The sequence below is a fragment of the Notolepis coatsorum genome, assembly GCF_963971535.1.
Source record: "Notolepis coatsorum genome assembly, chromosome: 3".
NCBI lineage: Eukaryota > Metazoa > Chordata > Actinopteri > Aulopiformes > Paralepididae > Notolepis > Notolepis coatsorum.
This window is the reverse complement of record NC_140167.1, coordinates 100,530,988-100,554,006: the sequence shown is the minus strand read 5'-3', so window position 1 is coordinate 100,554,006 and position 23,019 is coordinate 100,530,988. Positions and strand designations below refer to the sequence as shown.

General features: G+C 41.4%; 1 protein-coding gene across 1 annotated transcript in view; it reads right to left on the bottom strand.

The window, feature by feature from the left end:
• LOC311224484 (glycerol kinase-like) overlaps positions 1–23,019 on the bottom strand; it is a 95,701-nt gene that overhangs the window by 55,709 nt on the left and 16,973 nt on the right. The window contains exons 2-7 of the mRNA XM_084309499.1: positions 19,251–19,324; positions 15,737–15,843; positions 14,942–15,019; positions 14,431–14,510; positions 13,983–14,120; positions 3,502–3,611 (exon numbers count right to left, since the gene is read on the bottom strand). Coding sequence (XP_084165625.1) covers positions 3,502–3,611; positions 13,983–14,120; positions 14,431–14,510; positions 14,942–15,019; positions 15,737–15,843; positions 19,251–19,324 — 587 coding nt within the window. The remainder of the gene's footprint in view (positions 1–3,501; positions 3,612–13,982; positions 14,121–14,430; positions 14,511–14,941; positions 15,020–15,736; positions 15,844–19,250; positions 19,325–23,019) is intronic.

Below are 23,019 nucleotides of genomic sequence, written 5' to 3'. Positions count from 1 at the left end.
ACATACATGCAATTGTAAAAATGTATATTCAAATTGTGTGAATTGTGTTTTATATATATATTTTAGAAATAGCCTTGGTGGTCTCCCTTTCGACTTTTCTTGTGTGTCTGAACACGCTGCGTGACGGACAGGAGAGACGGGGCAGATATATTCATGGGATATCACTGTGCCCTTTACGTGCACCTTACAAAAGCACTGGATAAAAGTATACGTGCACACTAATAAAACTAATTGTCTATTGGCTGAGCAGCCCGGCATTCGTGTGACATCATGTCCGGAATCAACCAGGAAATAGATAACGGCTAATAGTTGTTGTCGTCGTCGAAAATTGATAATAATCACAAGATACATTCAGTGCTGGATCTAACTAAAATGGATTTATGGAGACACATTTATGGAAAGTTCAAGACCGGACCACAAAGCTTCTGGAAGAGTTAGCGTGACACGTGATGGCTCTTCCAATTCGTACAGTGATGGTCTACTGGCAGCTGAACCAGTTAGCGTTAAGTCAGCTAAGTTACATGTATCTTTTTGTGTGCTAAGTGCTAATGCTAGCGGGTTGAGAGTTATACTGTCAAGAATTTAAGTACCCTAACTTTTTTATAGCACTTTATTGTAAATCATCCCTCAGGGCAAAACAACTTTGTTTAGTCACATTTCTAGGGATTGTGTGCCTTAATTTTATTTAAACAAAACATGAAACAAGTATATATGCTACTGTAGGCTTACTGAACAGATATTGAATAATTCATTGTAGAAGCATCAAACCCAATGGTTTGATTACTATTTCACGTTTCATGTCAAGGAAAATATATTGTTGATGTTTATCACGCCTTTTTCGGAGGCGCGCTGCTGTGTATAAATGTCCGTTATATATACCATGAACTTTCATTCATTTGATCTTGCTCCGAGAGACAGACCCTTCTGAGAGATTGAGATAAAACATTATTCTATTTGTATGCTGGTGTAGGTATGTTGATATTTATTTAGTTTAAATAAATGACCTATAGCCTGCTAGTTATGTCTCCCATTGTTTTGGTTTGCCCTCTTGTGGACATAATGTGCAACAATAGATATTCGAATGGTTCGAACCTATGTGTTTTTTAGAAGGAATATTCTAATGTTATTTTTGACCAATTTTGACAGCCCTACAGTCTACTGTGAGTGAGGTTCATGTATCAGTGTAGCAGCAGTGCAGATATATTCCATTCTAAACATTCTTCTAACCAATCAGAGAAGCTCAAAGGGGAATTTCATTTGAATTTGTAGCTTTAACCTGTTCCACACGTGGTGAAAATCCACCTAAAATATATACCTAGGTAAATGGAATATTGCTCCACTTCTACAAGGGCTATTTGCATATTCTTGGTATCTAGGTACATCTATGGACCTCAGGGAATGTATTCACAGTGTCAGAAATATTGTGTCTATTACTAGGCTTGCTTAAATTGTGATGAAACAAAGGAGAATATGAATTATGATTTTTCTTTGCATCTTTGACAGTGAATAACACCATGATAATAATGACCACTGATCTTGTTCAGTACCTTCTTGAGATCATGTGTACACAAAATCTAAGGAAATTAATAAAGGAAAGATGATTAAACCTTATTTTTTTTTGATCCACTTTTTTCTCCCATTTTCTATATTTTCTCCCATCCCAATTTCGTATCATCCAATTCAACCCTCCCCTGTCACGGACGCTGTTTCTTGCCTCCCACAAGCCGGCTGCAATGTGGACTAAGTCATACATAGCACAAGTCCCCTCCGGTACTTGAGGTAACAGCAGTCGCATCTTTTCACCTGCGCAGCTCGATCTCTCAGTGGCGAGGAGTAACGCGTGGGAGGCTCACGCTGCCCCCGACACTTCCTGATTCTACTGCGCAGGCGCACCAACCGACCTGTAGGAGTCGCTGTCCACAACGCCCGATCCCCACCCATCAGTTTCCCACCCCCTAATACGGCCAATGTGTATTAGTATGGACGACCAGCTAAACTGAAAGCAAATGTGGAGCGCTGGGCTAGAACAGGCGAGCCCAGCGTCTCCAGATTTCGTGGCGAGCGCCTTGCCCACTACGCCACGTAGCCGCCTATGATTAAACCTTATTATAGCCAATTCGCACATATATATATATATTATCTTTCAAATGCCCGAGTTCAATTTGGATTTAGTATCACCAGGCGTGCATAAGAACAGATAATGAAATCTACTGTACTTAAAAATTTTCCCCACAGTGCAACCGTTTGGAAACTAATTTCAGATCTAATTGTTCCTACTCCTACATGCTAACAATAGGGAGGAGAAACTAACTGCGTTTCAATATTTGTCAAAAACGTTACCTTTTGTGGCTTATTATCGCAAATCATAACAGTTATTGATATGATTCATTCAGAACGTTGAACTTTGAAACCCCACAGTATCTGACAGGAAGTGTAGTTCGGAAAAATTCCAATGCTGGTCGACAGCTATGCACCCCCTCTACGAAATGGCTGCAAAAAGACTACAATTCCCATGGTTCAAAATTTCCATTTCCGTTTCCGTCTTGCAATAGACGTCAGAAAATCGAAAACTTAAAACTATCTAATGGCACTTTTAACCTATTGCTAAACTAACGTATTGATGATAATATACATTCTACATGCTTTTGTGACATGTTAGTGATGTTAATACTTGAAAACGTTTGATTAAAAAATCGCAACTTGGGGCGCCCTCGTGGCGCATACCATAGTGCCTCACGCCCCCACGCGGCCGACCCGGGTTCGATCCCAGCTCCCGTCGTTATTTGTCGCATGTCCTCCCCACCTCTCCTCCCGTTCGCCCTCTCCTCTGTCGGTCCTGCGTGACCAATAAAGCTGTAAAAATGCTAAAAAGAAAAAAAATTATAATAATAAAATAGTTCTGGATTACTGTTTAAAATCCTCTGGGAGTTTTTCAACCAATACCATTTCAACCTAAGCATGTGTGGTTTCTCAGACAGAGATTGGAAATGACATTTGGCACAAGAGAGATACTTGCTCAACAACCTCCTTTACAGTTCAGATATGAGGAACTCTTATGAGTCTTCCTGTTGCTCATCCCCTGCTTTAGAAGAGAACATTGGACCATATCAGGCCATGTCAGCAGTTTATGGTTCCACTTAGATTTGAAAAAAAAGCTGAAACTGCCTCCAAAGCTTGATAGCTTGGGCTGTGAAATCACTGTATGGCATTTGATTGGTTGAGGTTTGCATGTGAAAGCTGGTGGGCAGTTATACGTATCCACCGACAAGTCATCGTTAACCCTTTCACTACCAAACTACCAAAGGGTTAACCCTTTCACTGGGACAATACAGAAGGTTAACCCTTTCACTGCCACACGACAAAGGGTTAACCACTTTCACTGCCACACTACAGAAGGGTTAACCCTTTCACTACCACACTACACAGAAACCGTCTGTGGTGTGGTAGTGAAAGGGTTAAGGATGAAACTTGATTGTAATTTTGCTGGCGTGCACCCTTTACCTGCAGAGTTCAGGATCCCATTCCAGGGTGTGGATGTTGAAGAGCATGGTGCGACTGGCGTTGGACACGTCTGTGCAGTGGACACCCCCGTTCCTGCCCCCCGTCAGACACTGAGGACAGACGGAAGCGTGCAAAATAAACTGATTAACTGAACATTTGATTATGACATCGATAGTGACATACGTTAAACGTTTTACTCAAAGGATATCGTGATAATGAATACAATTGGCTCAGCCGAGGAGCCGAGAGGGGGGGGGGGGGGGGGGGGGGGGGGGGGGGTTTGTGTCACTGCAATAGACCAGATAATCAACAATTACCAATTTTATCAGTTTTATTCAATGACAATTATATTATTGAACATTTCTTTGACATCAATTTACATGCATTTCTTCATTGATACATTTTCGTGTTCTATATTTAGATTCATATGTCTCTCATATCACTTACTGCACAACCATAGCCTTTACAGAGTTTCTCTCAATTAATTCTTTAACACTGTCAGAGTTATTTCATATTATTTAATTGTTTAATATTATTTAATTGCCTGTGGGACCCGAAAGGGAGAAACAGCATGTTATTTTGAAAAGTCGTCGGTAACTTCTAGACAGCCTTTGGTCGAGAAGGAAGGTAAAACTAATTCAGTCGTCGCCATATGATCAAATCAACAAGTAATCGTGTTTAATAATCGTTATTTCAATATCAATCAAAATAATTGTGATTTTGGCATATAGTTAGGGAATTTTAGCAAGATGTTTGGACCATCTGTGAAAAAATGTATTACCAATAGCTTTCTTCACCAAAGTGTTCCTATAGGTGTCTACTAACATCTCTCAAATTATTCAAACCCAAATCCTCAGGGAAAATTCTGGAGAGCCAATCAAAGTTAAGGAGCCCAGGGGGTTTGGGCGAAAAATATGAAAAGAATTAAATCAAATATTAACGTGTGGGGTGACTAACTAGGGGTTTTCAGGGGTGCTGAATCTATTCCAACCATTAGTTTTGAGTAGGAATGGCTCCCTGGCCATAAAATATTGATAGTATAATATATTTTAAGCTATAATGTACAGCAAAAAGGGTATAATCAACGGTATGGGACTGAGGTGTTGTTGGTTTGATTCTATTCTGGAAAATAAAATATGAAAATTTGCAAAACACTAATAAGTGTGCACATGCTCAGTAGGATACACTGTCTGCATGTGGGGAAGGAGCAGGAGTGCTGCATCATGGCAAATATTTCTGCACAACAAAAACAATTTTAAGGTATGATCGTTTAACTACTCTTTGGGAGAGTAATTGGTTTTCCTCTGCTGGCAAAAGGTTTGATAACTGTAAATGTAGCACTTTATCAATTTTCTCTAGTTTATTGCTAACAATAAACAACCATTCACCTAGCTAAAGTTTGCTTACAGCTAACATTAGATAGATAGCTAGCATCAGAGTTGTTATAAGATCAGCTGGACTTTGTGTGGTGATCTACTTTTTCAGTGATGATAATCTTGTAGGGGGGCGGCTACGTGGTGCAGTGGGCAAGGCGCTCACCACGAATACTGGAGACTGGGCTCGAACAGGTTCGCCTCCCTGTTCGAGCCCAGCGCTCCACATTGCTTTCAGTTTAGCTGGTCGTCCGCACTAATACACATTGGCAGTATTAGGGGGAGGGAAACTGATGGGTGGGGATCGGGCGTTGTGGACAGTGACTCTTACAGGTCGGTTGGTGCGCCTGCGCAGTGGAATCAGGAAGCGACGGGGGCGGGGCCCCTCCAAAGCCCAGACCCCTGACGCTGAAAGATCGAGCCGGGCAGGTGAAAAGATACGACGGCTGTTACCTCGAGTATCGGAGGGGACTTGTGCTCTGTATGACTTAGTCCACATTGCAGCCGGCTTGTGGGAGGCATGAAACAGCGTTCAAAGACAAGGGAGGGTTGAATTGGATGATACGAAAATTGGGATGGGAGAAAAATAGAAAATGGGAGAAAAAGTGGATAAAAAAATATATATAATCTTGTAGTTCACTCACTCCATCAATAAGTCTTGCTGTGTGGACCAGTTCTGTATGTTTTGACACGAATCATGACACTTGGCCCAAAGGACCTAGCATGTCCTTCATGCTCTGTAAATAACTATGTACAAATACCGAGATGCCCCACTATGTTACCTGTTTATTGCACAATGTTGTTTTATTGGATTCTATTATATGTTGTACTACTGTATTGCACATCGTTGCGGGCAAGACCACCCGCATTTCATTGTATACTTGTATGCCGTGACAAATAAAACTCTTGACTTGACTTGTCTTTTAGTAGACTACAACATGGAAGAGGATTCTGTAGCTTGTTGCTTAAGGGGAGACACTGCAGGTGAATAGGGTAAAAAAATTAACTAATAGATATCACAATGAAACTTCCCCCGTTGATTACTTATATTAAGACAAGACTTTTTTGTATTACAAGTTTTCTGAAATTGTATGTTTAAATATGCAAATGAGGCATGATCTACTTAAATATGCACTAATTTGCATATAATTCCAGGACAGAAATCTGAACATTGGATAAAGCAATTTTCAAAATTATAGTTTCATTTTGTTGACATATTAGAGCCAAAGGTTATTACAGAGGGGATTTTGGATATCTCTTTTTATCACTCCATAAATCAGAAAATACTCCATTCAGTCAATTTTTATGGTAAAATTCCATATTTCGCCATGTTTTTAGGAATAAAATGTGATATAAATCAGGGTATGAATGCGATATCAACAAACCCTTCTGTAAATACCTTCAGAACATAGATATGAATAGAACTGGAAGGGTTGGTGTATGTGAGTGCTACTGAAGTGGAGATTTCTGGCTCAGAGTATGAGGAAAAACTCTTAAAACTCATTTTTGGGAAAACGCATTCAAAGTTCTGTATTGTAAAATGCCATACTTTTTTTTTTAAACAGATATTTACAAACACAATACCTAATCAAACCATTAGTAATAGACAACCTAAACACATGCCTGATAACTGAATAATAATAATAATGATGTTATTGAACTGAACAGAACTACACACAGGCTACAAACAGTGTAGTACAGTGTAGTACCCCCTAATAGGCAAAAAATATTTGAATAGATATCACTATGAAACTTTCCCAATTTGTTATGTACATATAAACTAAGAAAAAATATATTGCAAGTTTTCTGAAATGTATGTTTATATATGCAAATGAGGCACTTCCCCATTAAATATGTGCACAATTATGGATGCAATAAGGCAAAATGATGTAAAATAAACAACTAAATGTATGTTATTGACGTTTTATTGTCACTAGTTTCATAGAAGACATGTTTAGAAAGCAAAATATAACAAAATCTCAAAATCAACAAAAAAAGTATATTTGACTATTCACCTGCAGTGTCTCGCCTTAAGGTGCTTCATCTTTGGTGGTCCTGAGACTGGGATTAAAAAACTCTCAAAAGGGGGCGGTCAGGTGGCGTAACGGAGATTGCGTTCGTCACCAACCCCGGAGCGGCTGGATTCGCCTGTTCGAGTCCAGCTCACAGCTCCGGGGTTGTCACCAGCTTGGCTGGCCGTTCACACTAATACAATTGGCAGTATTAGAGGGTGGGAGAAGCTGGCGGGGTGGGTCCGGGTCGTTGTAAACAGCCCTACAGTTCGGTCGGGGTGCCTGCTAAGCGCGGATAGGATCTAAGTGGGATAGTGTGATCCTTCCACACGCTACGCCCTCTCAGTGAGAATCCGCGCTGCCAGGTGAAAAGAAGCGGTTGATTGGCTGGACGTGTGTCGGAGGAAGCATGTGGTAGCCTCCACTCTCCCAGACCGACTGTGGGGGGTAAGTGCGCAGCGACCAGGAAGGGGATTGGGAATTGGTATAACGACTAACATTGGGATGGGAGAAAATCGGAGGAAAAAGGAGGGGGAAAAAGATAAAAAAAAGAAAAAGAAAAAAAAACTCTCAAAAGTCACCCAAAAAGGCTACGCACAGATTTAGTCTTATTCTGAGAGTGTGGACAATGAAGCATTAATCAGAAGACTACATGAAGACTGGAAAAACGGAGATGATCCCAAGCTTAGACGCCATTTGGAATGCAGAACCGAGCTATACAATGGTGCAAGAAGTAAATCCACTGGAAATCGTACGTTTGTTTTATTTTTCATTGTGATGAAAGCACTTGCAGTTTTCAATCATATTCTATGTTGTGAGTGACATCTCAATTTAATAAAAACTTTTAACAAATTCTATTCTTTAGGGCAAGATGAGCAAGACCAACATCCAGACAGGTTGAACAGACACAGCGTATTGTCTGGGTCAAGTAGTCAAAGTGCTAGCAGCTCCACCATAGTTGGATGGTTGGAAGAAGTAAACCCCTTCGATAACACACGGGACAGGAAGACCCTGGTGTCCTTCTCTACAGGGTTTAGCAGCTCTCCCGGAGACCCAGTAAATGCGGATCAGGCAGAGGAGATTGGTTCTGCCATACAGGCCAAGATGGATGGGAAAACTGTTAATGATACAATGCAAACAAAGTACAAAGTCAAATCATTAGCAACCCTCAGATCTGGACCCAAAGCCAGTGGGGAGAAGCTGGTTATTGACTAACTCAGGCTCTTCAACCACCTCATCATCATCAGTGAGCGTGAAGTCAAGACCAAAGAAGCTCTGCTATTTGAGTTGACGCCAACACTGATGTCTCTTTTTGACAAAAACCAGAAGATGCGAAAGCCAGATAAGGCTGTCCTAGCGAAGTTCCTAAAGACATTTGTGGAACCCATTGGGCAAACCCCATGCACGAGCCTTGTGATTGATGGTGGGTGGCTCCTGCACAATGTCAAGTGGGAGGTTAACCTCACCTGGAAGGACATCGCTGAGAGCTACCTCCGGTTTGTGAAGGCCATGGGAAGCCAGCACCTCCGGATCACTGTGGTTTTTGACGGATATGACAACCCGACCAAGGACCATGATCATCTCAGATGTACAAAGCATGCATGCTGTGACATCCAGATTCGCCCAGACATCCAAACCATTATTCCTATAGAAAAGTTCCTAGACAACAAGAACAACAAGGCCCAGCTTATCCTGCTTCTAGCTGAGACATTCAGTAGTAATGGAATCCGTGTACATCAATGCTCTGATGATGCAGACACTTCTATCGTCCAGGCAGCTCTAGATGAGGCAAGAGAGTCCGCTGTTGAGGTGAGAGCTGAGGAGAGCTGAGGACATCCTGGTTATGCTCATTCATCATGATGCAGACCACTCAGTCTTCTTCACAACAGCAAACAATGTGTCTTACGATGTTGGAAAGATACAGAGGCCCTCCCAGAGAAATACAGGAAATATCTGCTCTTTCTACACAGCGTCTCAGGCTGCGATACCGTGTCTGCAATTTCTGGCTTTAGCAAACCAACTTTGCTAGCACACTCTGCAAGACGGACCCAGCTGTGAAGGCCATGGACGTTTTTCTTGACATCCAAGCCCAGAAAGATACCATCATCACAGCCGGCTGTGAAATATTCAAACTCATGTTCCATGGGAAACCACCCAAAGGCTTGGGGGACTTGAGATTTGAAATGTTCAGCAAGCGGGCTGCAGCAGGGAAAATCAGCCCTGAGAAACTGCCCCCCCCCCCGACTACAGCAGCAGCAGCACAACATTCTCTCTGGGCATATCTCCAAACCAGAGACTGGCTTCTACTACAAAGTCCATCACTGGATGTTTCTGGACTATGGCTGGAAACTGGGAGAAGAAGGCTATGCACCAGTCCCTACCAGAGACCCAATTGCCTCAGACTATCTCCTGAAATTCATCAGCTGCAACTGTGAGGGAGACTGCAGTACACGCAGGTGCTGCTGTAAAAAACAGGGGGTCAAGTGCATATCTGCTTGTGGCAATTGTAAAGGAGAGTGCCATAACAACCAGACAGATGAGAAGAGGAGGAGGAAGATGGGGAGTTGGCTTAGTAAAAAAAAACTGAAACCATGTATCAATAATGCACATTTCTATACCATTCCATTCTATGTAACGTTACATTTATCTTGGAATAAAGTAAAAATATATGTTCTTATGGAAAAAATTGTTTTTGACTAAAAAAACACAATGGTTGGAATAGATTCAGCGCCCTGAAAAACACTAGTTAGACACCCCACAAGTTCATATTTGATTTTTCAAATTTTTCACCCAAGCCCTCTGGGTATACCAATATTTTATGGCCAGGGAGCCAATTTTACTCAAAACTAATGGTTGGAATAGATTCAGCACCCCTGAAAAACCCTAGTTAGTCACCCCACACGTTAATATTTGATTTACATTTTTTTCATATTTTTCGCCCAAGCCCCCTGGGCTCCTTAACTTTGATTGGCTCTCCAGAATTTTCCCAGAGGATTTGGGTTTGAATAATTTGAGAGGTGTTAGTAGACACCTATAGGAACACTTTGGTGAAGAAAGCTATTGGTAATACATTTTTTCACAGATGGTCCAAACATCTTGCTAAAATTCCCTAACTGATTGATGATTGAAAACTTTATTAACAGATTGCAGAATGGGTACAGTACAGTACAGCTCAATACATACAATTGTTAAGGGGATGCAGACCAGAGAAAGACTTTCGTCTTGTTTACATCAGGGTCCCCCATTTTCAATTCATCGTAACATATGTGACATACATGACATACCGATAGACCGTACTGCTACATCTATACATTATGACATACCAGATTTGCAATTACAGTACTGTTTGTGATGCAAAAAGAGTCCAGAAAGAAAAGAGTATATACATTAGACGTAGAAACTGTACATTGGATTGGGTAGGTGGGGGTGGGGGGGGACTGTACATTGGAGGTGGATGGGTGGGTGGGGGGGGGGTTGGGTAGGAGTGGGGGGGGGGGGGGGGGGGTTGGGTAGGAGGGGTGGGTGGGGGACACTGTACAACTGTACAAAACAACACTGTACATTGGATTATTGACAAGACCATACTTGGTAATTTACTGTACATTGGAGGGGGTTGTGTTCGGACATTTACAGGGGCCAGTTTCGAGTTGCAGTCTCCCTTAGGTGTTTTTTGAGAGTGTTTTTGAAAGTGGGTAGTGATCCACATTCCTTTACAGCTGTGGGTAGGGCGTTCCACATTGATGTGGCATAATTGCGAAACGTGTTTAGTCCCTTGTTTGAGCCGAATCTGGGTTTAACATGATTTGTGGAGCTCCCTCTGGTGTTGTGATCGTGGTATTCACTGACCTTTGGGAAGTATTTTGTCATGTACATGGGTACCTTGGTCGTGTAGTGTATCTTGTAGACCAGGCCCATTGCAAGTTGCTGTACTCTGTCGTCTACTCTAAGCCATCCTAGGTTGTCAAAGTGGGCAGGGGTGAGGTGGGTTCTAGGAGTAAGGTCAAGCAGTAGTCTGACCAGTTTGTTTTGAGATGTTTGTAATTTTGTTTGATTAATAATAATAACTAATAATGGAGCAGCCCTAGCCTGACACTGACAGGGTTAGAGGTTACATTCCTTGGCTGTGAGCTCATGGTACCATAACACACTTTGGTTTCCTTTGTTTTCATGTGATCACACCCGCTACAAAATGGCCACATCGCCCCACTGTTAACTCATTGAACGCCAAAAACGAGTATACTTTTTTATATATATTTTTTTATTATTATACTAAACAGTCAGGCGGACCTTGGTGTGTGATCCCTGAAGCTCTGAGATAATTGGAATTGAAATGACGATCGAATCCCGATAGGTGGCAGTATCGCCTATCGCCTACCTTTTGAACTGGGCTAGTTTAGTGTGGGGGGCTCACAGACCGGAGTTACAATGGCAATCGCAAACTTTTGGAGATTATTATGAAGAGGACAAAACGATCACACTTATGGATGATAACATGCACTTTCACCAGACTACATTGGACTCAACACTTCTGGTAAATCATAAAAATACTATAGTCAAACCGGCCGAGGAGGTAACATATTCTGTTCATAGTCGCCGCCGGGATAGCAACTGTTACCGGCAATGGCGACCGCAAACTATTGTAGATTATTATGAAGAGGACAAAACGATCACACTTATTGATGCTAAGGTGCATTTTCACCAGACTATGTTGGATTCTAGTATTTTCAAACAGGCTGTTTGGATGTACCGTTCGTTATCTGTTATCTGTAGGGATGCACCGAAATTTCGGCCACCGAAAGTTTTCGGCCGAAAATGGCCAAAAATGTCCTTTCGGCTTTTGGCCGAAAGAGTTTTTTCACCGAAAATATATCACCTAAACAGAAACAACCTGTAACCTAACGCGTGTTGTTGTGAAGATGTCATCAAAACGCAGCTTCAGTCATTACATGCGCAACGTGAGCTCTTAAGTCCTGTGTTCTGCAGCCTGTGAAAACTCCTCTTGGGACTCGGGAGTCGCGCTGTTTCTATGTAAACTCTGTCTGTCGTTGATAATATAATCTGAAGAGCATTATTATTATTATCATTCTGGAGAATACACGTTGCGCGTCTACTGTGCCAAAGTCAAGAGAGCACGTTCATCTGGGGACTAGAAAGGTGCGCTCAGTAGAGCACAGATGTCCGCCATGGCGGCAGCCACACATGTCTCTCTCTCTCTCTCTCTCTCTCTCTCTCTCTCTCTCTCTCTCTCTCTCTCTCTCTCTCTCTCTCTCTCTCTCTCTCTCTCTCTCTCTCTCTCTCTCTCTCTCTCTCTCTCTCTCTCTCTCTCTCTCCCTCTCTCTCTCTCTCTCTCTCATTGATTGATTGATTGATTGATTGATTGAAAACTTTATTAACAGATTGCAGAATGGGTACAATACAGGGGTTGGGGGGGGGAAACACTGTACAACTGTACAAGCAAAGCTGTACATTGGAATATTGACAACCATACTAGGTAATTTACTGTACATTGGAGGGGGTACTTTTATATAAAATGCTTACTGTAGCCACTACAGTAACATCATTAAGTCTGCTATAAGCTATTCTCCCTCTCATGTGTGCAGATCTTTATGCAGTTTTAAAGCACATTGGCTTTGTTCTGAATGCACTTTGTAGTTATCCTACAGAGAAAAGAAAATGCACTTGACTTGGAATTAATGTACTGTATGCATTCAGAAGTGCTGAATAAATGTTTTATGGACCCATAATAGTGATTATTTATTATTTAAGTTAAGTTTTGCCATATCACATTCAATTCTATGAATCATTTTCGGCCTTTCGGCATTCGGTTTTCGGCCAACTGTTTTCTATTTTCGGTATCGGTTTCGGCCAAGAATTTCCCATTCGGTGCATCCCTAGTTATCTGGATGTAACGTTACCCTAGCGCTGCCAGGGCCAACTGACGTTATATTTATTGTTCCTATTCTGATCCAAGACACTTGGAGCAAGAGTGGACGGGGTTTTGGTGTACCTGCTGACAAAGGTAACGTCTATTTTACCGAACCCCATCATAAAACATGCCTTTGTAATGATCCGAGTGTCGGAAATGAGTCCCGTGGGGGACCACCCCCCCCTTGGTGGCTTTGTGAATAGAAACATTCTATATATGGTCGTGTTTACCTTTGACCTGGAAATAATATAGTTGTCAGGCAAGCAACCTGCACGAAATGTGCATGCTGCACAACACACGTCATATCTCGCATTCCAGAAAACGAGACTGGATTATTTTGAAACGGGACGGATTTTAGCCTGGGATTGCACAGGAACGAAGGTATGTAGAAATAAAAGTTTTTTTCCCTGTTGGAGTATAAATATTGCCTGTCAAATGAGCCGTACTAAAAACAGTGTGGCAGTCAAAGAGTTAAACTGTGGCATTCAGTTTAATACAATTTCGGACATAAAATGGCGCAGTGATGAAAACAGCACTTATAAAAAAAATATATATTTATATTTTGAAAAAAAATATTTTTAATAATTTTATTTTTATTTATTAAAAACTAAGGTTCGAACGTTTGTTCGAAAAACCCTGACGAAGTTCGAATCCCAAAAACAGGCTTCGGGGACAGCCTTACTGTACACACACGATCAACCCCCTCTTTGTTGATTGATTTGACCTGTCCTTGTATTAAAGCAGTGAGTAGTTAACTGTGAGTGAACACGATGTAGGCGTATTATAGTCAAAGCTTTGGTTTAGGTCTGTTGTTACGTGTGGGTGTGGTCTGATATTTAAATTGAAACGATTTGTGAGTCAATACTTGTGGGAAGACGTGTCCCTGCAGACATGTGATGTCCCAAGTTCACATGTGACTAACTGACAGTCAGTCATGTGACGTCCTCCACCCTGTCTGCTGACCTCCCTGTCCACTGTCCAGTTCCATTGACCTGCACTGAATGTGATGGTGTGTGTGTGTGTGTGTGTGTGTGTGTGTGTGTGTGTGTGTGTGTGTGTGTGTGTGTGTGTGTGTGTGTGTGTGTGTGTGTGTGTGTGGGACGTAGCTGTGTGTGTGTGGGGGACGTAGATGTGTGTGTGTGTGGGGGACGTTGATGGTAGACTCCCTACCCAGATGATCCAGGAGTCCACTGTCCCGAACATGGCCGTCTGGTTCTGCACCGCCTGTTGGATCTCCTCCACGTTGTCCAGCAGCCAGCGGAGCTTCACTGCACTGAAGTACGTGCTGATGGGCAGACCTGTCTTGTGCTGCAGAGAAAACACAACAAGAGAACGAACCAAGCGTCTCAAAACACAGGAAGGGGTGAGGATTACACTTACACTCAGTTTTCACCCCATAGTATGTCTCAGAAAACTAAATAATATGTAGCACCGTTCTACACCGCTTAACACCGTTAAAAGGAAGACAACACTGTTTAAACACTGAAAAACAACATCTAACTGAGAGGAGCTGTGGGGCCGTGCCTCGATTACTGATTGGAAATGGCTTTATTGACCTCAGCCTCTTTTCTTGATCCTCCAATCACAGCAGTTGCTTCCTGAAGGAGCTTAATCTCACCTGGAGGTGGTTCTTGTCCCGGCCTGGGGCCTTGTTGATGAGCCTCTCCACGGTCGACTGGGTGCGCAGGTCCAGCCACACTACAACAAGACCACAACATTCCAGTTGAATAACTGAATGAATAACTGGCTGAATGACTAATGAACCAGTGACCGGAGCCAAGACAAAAGACCGGAGCAGCATGAAAAGCCATCTTGCTAGTATGTGGGAGGTGGCTGCATGCAAGCTATGTCCTACACACATTCCGTGTGTGTGTGTGTGTGCGTGTGTGTGTGTGTGTGTGTGTGTGTGTGTGTGTGTGTGTGTGTGTGTGTGTGTGTGTGATACAATGAATGATGAATGAATGATGCAGTGTAATTATAATTCTATGAATAGTTTCCCAAATTGCATAACTTTCTCATTAAGTCTGTTATATAACCAAATAGTTAGAGCAGAGGACGCATGGAGTGGTTTGATTCTGCTGTCACTTAATCGCAAATGTATTCCAAGAGTCCAGAGAGGTTTATCCCACCGATGGCATTGTAGAGCGGCTCCCCCGTCTCTCTGTCCCACACGAGTGTCGTCTCCCTCTGGTTGGCAACTCCCACCGCTGGGGGAACAAGAGAAATGTAAACAGAACTATCCTCCTCATCCAGATGGTCTCTCTCTCTCTCTCTCTCTCTCTCTCTCTCTCTCTCTCTCTCTCTCTCTCTCTCTCTCTCTCTCTCTCTCAACAACACACCAGAGAACAACAACACACCAGAGAACAACACACCAGAGAACAACAACACACCAGAGAACAACACACCAGAGAACAACAACACACCAGAGAACAACACACCAGAGAACAACAACACACTGTATAGTTTCAGAGTGATCCGGGCTAATTCTGAGTTCGTGTTGCTCAACCGGACACGTTACAATTTCAAAATCAAAGGTATATAATAGGTATTATTGATTGATTGGGGTAATGAGGGACTTAAAATTAGCCTATAGATTATGCATTTAACTTGTCTGCGAGGATATTGAGCCGTACTGTATTGTACCCATTCTGCAATCTTTTAATAAAGTTTTAAATCAATCAATCAATCAATGCCGTTAGAAAATCAGGATTTCTGCGATCGACACCTGCTGTCTTTTCAGCTGAGGCGGCCGCGCGCACTTATCCTGAGTATCAAGTCTGGTTAGAATTAACGAGACTGAATCAGCGTTCGAGGAACAGGGAAATCCCGGATTCAAACATCGGGTTAATTGAATCTGGATAATGGGACTTTTGATCGACTTAGTTGAACCAGGTACGGGTAATAGGGCCCAGCTGAGAACACACCTTTTATGTTGGAGATATCGATTTCGAGCTGGCCGAGTTTCTCGCAGGTCATTTCCATGCAGTCGTAGATTGATTGCATTATCTCCTTGGGATCCTGCTCCACCCAGCTGAAGGAAGCACACACACACACACACACACACACACACACACACACACACACACACACACACACACACACACACACACACACACACACACACACACACACACACACACACACACACACACACACACATGAACATACGCACACATGCACATGTACATACATACACACACACACACACTCACACACACACACACACACACACACACACACACACACACACACACACACACACACACACACACACACACACACACACACACACACACACACACACACACACACACACACACACACACACACACACACACACACACACACACACACACACACACATACACACATGACATAAATACAGATTGCAGCTCAGTCTTAAAACAAAGTATTCTGCCTTCTCTCCCAAGCTTGGCAAATAAAATCTGCTGCAAAAAAAGTGCCCTTCCTGAAGCACAACTCAAGTTGTTCATATTCATCCCGCTCAAGAAAATCAACATGAATGGAGGACATTTGACTAAAAAGCACTCCACTTACGTCCTCGTAAACAGGACGGTAAAACAAAAAATTAACCTCATTCTCAATTTCACCTACAGTAGCTCACACACCAAACAAAGTGTGTCCTCCTCTGGGGTGGCATGAACCCTGCCGGTCTCTAGAACTAGTGGTGATGTCCCCGACCGGTATTTTGGTTAAATTATACTTCACATAAGGTTCTGCACTGTAACTATTCTTTATGAAACAGTATGTTTGTAATGTTTGTTTATATCATATATCACTAGACCAAACATATATTCCTGAATATCACATAATAACCAGTTCTGGAAAATTTACTTACAACTCATTAACGTCTCTGATCAGACAATTTTCACAAGTCTATTCCAAAGCCGAAGCATTTGACATGTATGTCTTGTGTTTGAAGGTTCTCGTCCCATATCTCCACTAATGGCAGAAAACTGAAGTAAATGTATGGACTTTCAAAAAGAATCAATAGCTCTGTGTTGCACCTGAATTATTCACAGAAACCCCAAACATAGTCAGACACACACATGCATCATAGAGCTGTGCAATCCCAGATGACCACATTGTTCTGTACAGTACCCAGTGTACTCACAGTTTCTTTCTCTCAGAATCTCTTTCATATTTCAAGAAAAATTGCTATCATTAACTGAAATATACCCCCAAACTGAATCGATATTGAATCGAATCGGAAACTGAATTGAAGCCTTTGTTAGAATGGAATTGATTGGGTAAATCAGGGGCCCTAGTTGTTATGGTGGCTGAGGGCTTGTCCACCAGAAACTGCTGACGTAAGTGGGCTATAGGCTGTGGGGTTAAAGGGTTTAATGCCCTCCAGGGGCTCAGGTTTACTTAGGGACCAGGTTGCCTGTCTGTTTCAAGTTTCAAGTTTCTTTAATAGTTGTCATACAGAAGTACAGAATACTTTCATACAAAATGCTTCTTACTGTTACGCTCCAGAGACTGTGCTAGACAAGATAGTATCAAATAACATAGTATAGCATGTAATTTAGAAGAAGAAAATGAGGTCACAGTGTTCGGTATAGACATATGTACAATGTTCTGAGTTACCATATAATATACAATACTATGCAGTGTACTAATGTACAGTACTATCTAGTGCAAAGCAGAAATGGGATGAGGTACAATTTAGGTACAATTTACAGTAAGGTGTACGAGTTGTAGTGCAATCCTTCATCAATAAATATAAAGTGTGGGGAGTGGGTGCTACAGTGTGTCTGTACTAAGTCTGGTGAGACTTAGTATACACATATCTATATACCCTGACTCTACAGCTTAGTTAGTACACATATCTATATACCCTGACTCTACAGCTTAGTTAGTACACATATCTATATACCCTGACTCTACAGCTTAGTTAGTACACATATCTATATACCCTGACTCTACAGCTTAGTTAGTACACATATCTATATACCCTGACTCTACAGCTTAGTACACATATCTATATACCCTGACTCTACAGCTTAGTTAGTACACATATCTATATACCCTGACTCTACAGCTTAGTTAGTACACACATCTATATACCCTGACTCTACAGCTTAGTTAGTACACATATCTATATACCCTGACTCTACAGCTTAGTTAGTACACATATCTATATACCCTGACTCTACAGCTTAGTTAGTACACACATCTATATACCCTGACTCTACAGCTTAGTTAGTACACATATCTATATACCCTGACTCTACAGCTTAGTTAGTACACACATCTATATACCCTGACTCTACAGCTTAGTTAGTACACACATCTATATACCCTGACTCTACAACTTAGTTAGTACACACATCTATATACCCTGACTCTACAGCTTAGTTAGTACACATATCTATATACCCTGACTCTACAGCTTAGTTAGTACACACATCTATATACCCTGACTCTACAGCTTAGTTAGTACACACATCTATATACCCTGACTCTACAACTTGGCCACATATCCAGATATCCTGACTCTACAACTTGGCCACTAAACTATTGTCTGGGACCTTGGACTCCATGACTTTATGCGTTGTTAGACAAAATTTGTAAATCATATAAAAACACAGTGTAACCTTAGGGAGTAGTTTAACATTCCAAGAAAGAGTGTAAAGTGTATATTAATATTATTTAAATAGTGTTCATGTGATATGTGCACAAGTCCCGATTGTTAATTATTAGATAATTATCATTTAGTGTCTATTAAAACGTTTTGCTGTGTCTATTAAACGTAAATCAGTTTGCCGTGTATTGCAGATATGAAACGGTGTGGGAACAGCCATTGTTTAAACTGACAGAAAACTTAAGTTGGGCTTGTGGGCTTTTTTCTTTTCAGCAAAACACATTTTAACAGCTGAGCTATTATTCATAGTATTCTCGTGATGTGACTCACCAACCAATAGGGCACGGAGCCACAGCTCATTGGCCACGTTGTCATTTAATGATAATCACCTACTAGTTGATAATATTCACCTATTGTTTGTGAACCAAGATGTCTGTGATGTAATAATGTAATACTATCAATTAGTTTAGGCATAAATGTGTTCTGTAAGAGGAAGTGGTTGGAACCATTCTTGTTCCCCAATACAGAACAATCTAAATGTTGTTTACGTTTGAATTGTAGGAGGAAAATAACCTTTTTGACATTTTCATAAACCCAAAGTATCAAAGGCTCAAAGTACAGTTCTATTTTACTTTACAAATATTTCAACACTTTCTCCAACTATACAACATCCTTCTATAAAGAGATCAGTCAATCAAAATCCCTTCAATACCATGTTTTGGTTTTGAGTGGTGGGGCTACCCTTTTGCTACCATTTTGATTGGGGATTGGGCCTTTAAGTCTAGACCTGTTCGGGCCTGTAGCATGATCTGGAGGTCAGGTGAACTCACCCCTCTTTGGGAAAACGCTGCTTGATTTCAACCTGGTGATTGCTGACCAGCTCTGCTGTTTTAGCGTTGAATACCTGTGCAGACAGAGGGGATTTAGGTCCGTTTAGTTTTAGTTCACATACTAGCAGCTAGCATAGTGAAAACTGTTGTTTTAAACAAAAGAACCCCACAAAAGGTGAAATACAATGAGGTTTTGTGAGTGAACCTTCCCTCAGAGAAAAGAGGAGTTTGAAATGACAATCAGCAGGGTGGAGCCTAAACACAATTTAGTGTAGGGAGGGATGCAGAGAAAAGTAAACACCTACAAAGTAAACACCTGTGGCTCCGGAATGTTTTTTTTTTTATTATTATTTATATTAGAACTCTTCTAGGTGTTTCTAACCTCCTAACGAAAACTATTATCTTCCTAGCAGTATGCTCCTAAAGCAAACTAAAACTAGTATAATTATCTTCCTAGCAGTATGCCCCTAAGCAAACTACAGTGTTATTATCTTCCTAGCAGTATGCCCCTAAGCAAACTACAGTGTTATTATCTTCCTAGCAGTATGCCCCTAAGCAAACTACAGTGTTATTATCTTCCTAGCAGTATGCCCCTAAGCAAACTAAAACTAGTATAATTATCTTCCTAGCAGTATGCCCCTAAGCAAACTACAGTGTTATTATCTTCCTAGCAGTATGCCCCTAAGCAAACTACAGTGTTATTATCTTCCTAGCAGTATGCCCCTAAGCAAACTACAGTGTTATTATCTTCCTAGCAGTATGCCCCTAAGCAAACTACAGTGTTATTATCTTCCTAGCAGTATGCCCCTAAGCAAACTACAGTGTTATTATCTTCCTAGCAGTATGCCCCTAAGCAAACTAAAACTAGTATAATTATCTTCCTAGCAGTATGCCCCTAATCAAACTACAGTGTTATTATCTTCCTAGCAGTATGCCCCTAAGCAAACTACAGTGTTATTATCTTCCTAGCAGTATGCCCCTAAGCAAACTACAGTGTTATTATCTTCCTAGCAGTATGCCCCTAAGCAAACTACAGTGTTATTATCTTCCTAGCAGTATGCCCCTAAGCAAACTAAAACTAGTATAATTATCTTCCTAGCAGTATACTCCTAAAGCAAACTACAGTGTTATTATCTTCCTAGCAGTATGCTCCAAAAGCAAACTACAGTGTTATTATCTTCCTATCAGTATGCTCCAAAAGCAAACTACAGTGTTATTATCTTCCTAATCTACAGTGTATATACACTTTACACTCTTTCTTGGAATGTTACTGTAAACTACTCCCTAAGGTTACAGTTTAACTGTGTTTTTATGATTTACAAATTGTGTCTAACGCATAAAGTCATAGAGTCCAAGGTCCCAGCCAATAGTTTAGTGGCCAATGGAGTCAGGGTATATAGATATGTGTACTAACTAAGTTACAGATTTCCCCCATTCAAAATGACCACAGTGATCCTTCTCATTTTATAGTCGGTGGGAACGGGATTTTTGGCGAGGAAGAGTGTTTGGTGACCAGGCCCGCTGTCTTGTAGGCTGCGCCTCCATAGGGGCGGGACCCGGCAGGTGGGGTGTATTTGTTTTTTATTCGTTGATGGAGGTACAATAGGTAAATGAGATGAGGTATCTCGATAGGCTTAAGAGCGGGACGCTCAGCCAGTACTCATATAACTATACACCCCCCTCCCCATTTCACAGGAAATATCAGAGTGCTCGTGGGTAGTCTCCCCTCCCCCATGTGAACTGAATCAGTGGTTCTCTCACTGCAGGTATGGTATGTTAGATTAGAGCCCTAACGCAGAGGGAAACAAATGCTATTATAAATTTGCATGTAATAGTCACCTCAATATCATCCTAAACAATCAAAACAAATGTGTAAAATGTTGACATTTCTATATGTGTTATACAGTTAAAACAGCCTGGGGTCAAATTGACCCCAAGGAACACCAAAGTGTGTACATCATCATGTACATTTTATGTTTACCCATTTGCCTAATACCCAAATTAGGAAAAGTCATGAAATAATAAGCAAAGAAATAACTTCAACCATTTATTTAGATATGTTAAACATTGAATCATGTTCATATTGTTACGGTAAAGGGAGCAACCATAGAAAATGTTTCATCCTACAAGTATCTTGGGCTATGGCTGGATGAAAAACTATCTTTTAAAGCAGGGGTTCTCAAACTTTCTGCTGCCAAGGCACCCCTGTGTCCAATAAAATATTCCAGGGCACCCCTACATACAATAAAGACTTTTCCGGTCCTGTCTTTTTGTTTTTAATACAAATAGACCTCCTGTTCACTATAAAGTGCCACGTTTTGATATATTGAGCTTTAAACTTTAAGTAAATCTTTTGGAACACGCAACCTAAAACACCTTCCTCTCCCAAACCGTTCCTGCAATTGTTTTATGTTGCATGATGATCATGGATACATTTATTATGTATTGTATTTTTTATGTTTAAATATCAACATCATCTGTCTGTCCACCCTCAGTACATTTACTATCAATATAATATAGTCGTCTGACTTCATCATATCTTTTCAAACGCACACACACAGAGGGAGAATGCCCCCCCCCCCCTCCTTCCCAGTCTCTGTCGCTCTGAACATGGCTTTAGCTTGTTGTTAGCTTATGCTAACAGGACATTAATTCCGGTCTTAAACACGACATGGTCATAAAGGAATGGCCAGGATTGCAAAGCATGTTATATGCATTTGACCCGTTGCGGAATAAAACAGCAGGGATTTGTTTTGGGTCGCGAAAACACTATCCTTGCTCTGTTTCAATGTCCGCGTTCCAGATCCAGATGCTACTGCTGCTGAGCTGAGAGACGCTACTGCTCAGCCTGCTGTGTGGAGATGCATCCTTATTGGCTGTGTGCTGTAGAGCGGATATGAGTCACGACACCACGGATTTTCAAAATAAGAGTATCATAATGACCTGAACGTTGCTAGCTGTCGGAGCCTAGTTATTATAGCTGGAGCTGCGCGTGGGCAGAAATGAGACCCGCTATAGGATTTTCAAAATAAGACTGTTGTCATTCTATATTTTTAAAGAACATTGCCAGGCATCTCGCGGCACCCCTGGCAGCTCTCCGCGGCACCCCTGTGTGCCGCGGAACCCCTGTTGAGAACCGCTGTTTTAAAGCACATATTGGAAACCTCACAAAGAAACTTAAAATAAAACTTCGCAACAAACAAAGCTTTTCTTTTGAGGCCAGAAAGAAACTTGTTCAAGCCACATTCCTGTCTGTAATTGACTATGGTGACATAATATATCTTCAATGCTAAAAAAGCTAGACAGTGTGTACCATGCTTCTCTGCGCTTCATCACTAGTGCCAAAGGGCTTACTCACCATTGTGTGCTTTACCAAATGGTAGGATGGACCTCTCTGTACGTACAGAGGAAATCCCACATGTTTGTTTTTATATATAAGCCCATCCTAGGGAAGCTTCCCCGTTATCTTTCCAATCTCTAGCTTTGCCTCTACAGCTACCATACCAGGTCCACAAGATGGCTACTTAAAAAAAAAAAAGCTTTTTCAAGCTTCGCACCTTGGGCATGGAATGGGCTACAGGACCATATCCACTTAGATACCGTCTCTCTCTGTGAATTAAAATCTGTATTACATAACTTCCTACAAGAAGAATGTCGCTGCTTTCTGTAGTCGGGTCCCAACTGTAAAACTACAAAATTACTGTATTACCCTGTATTTTACTGTCATACACTTTTACTATTATGTAGACTATTCTGTTGTTTTTGTGTT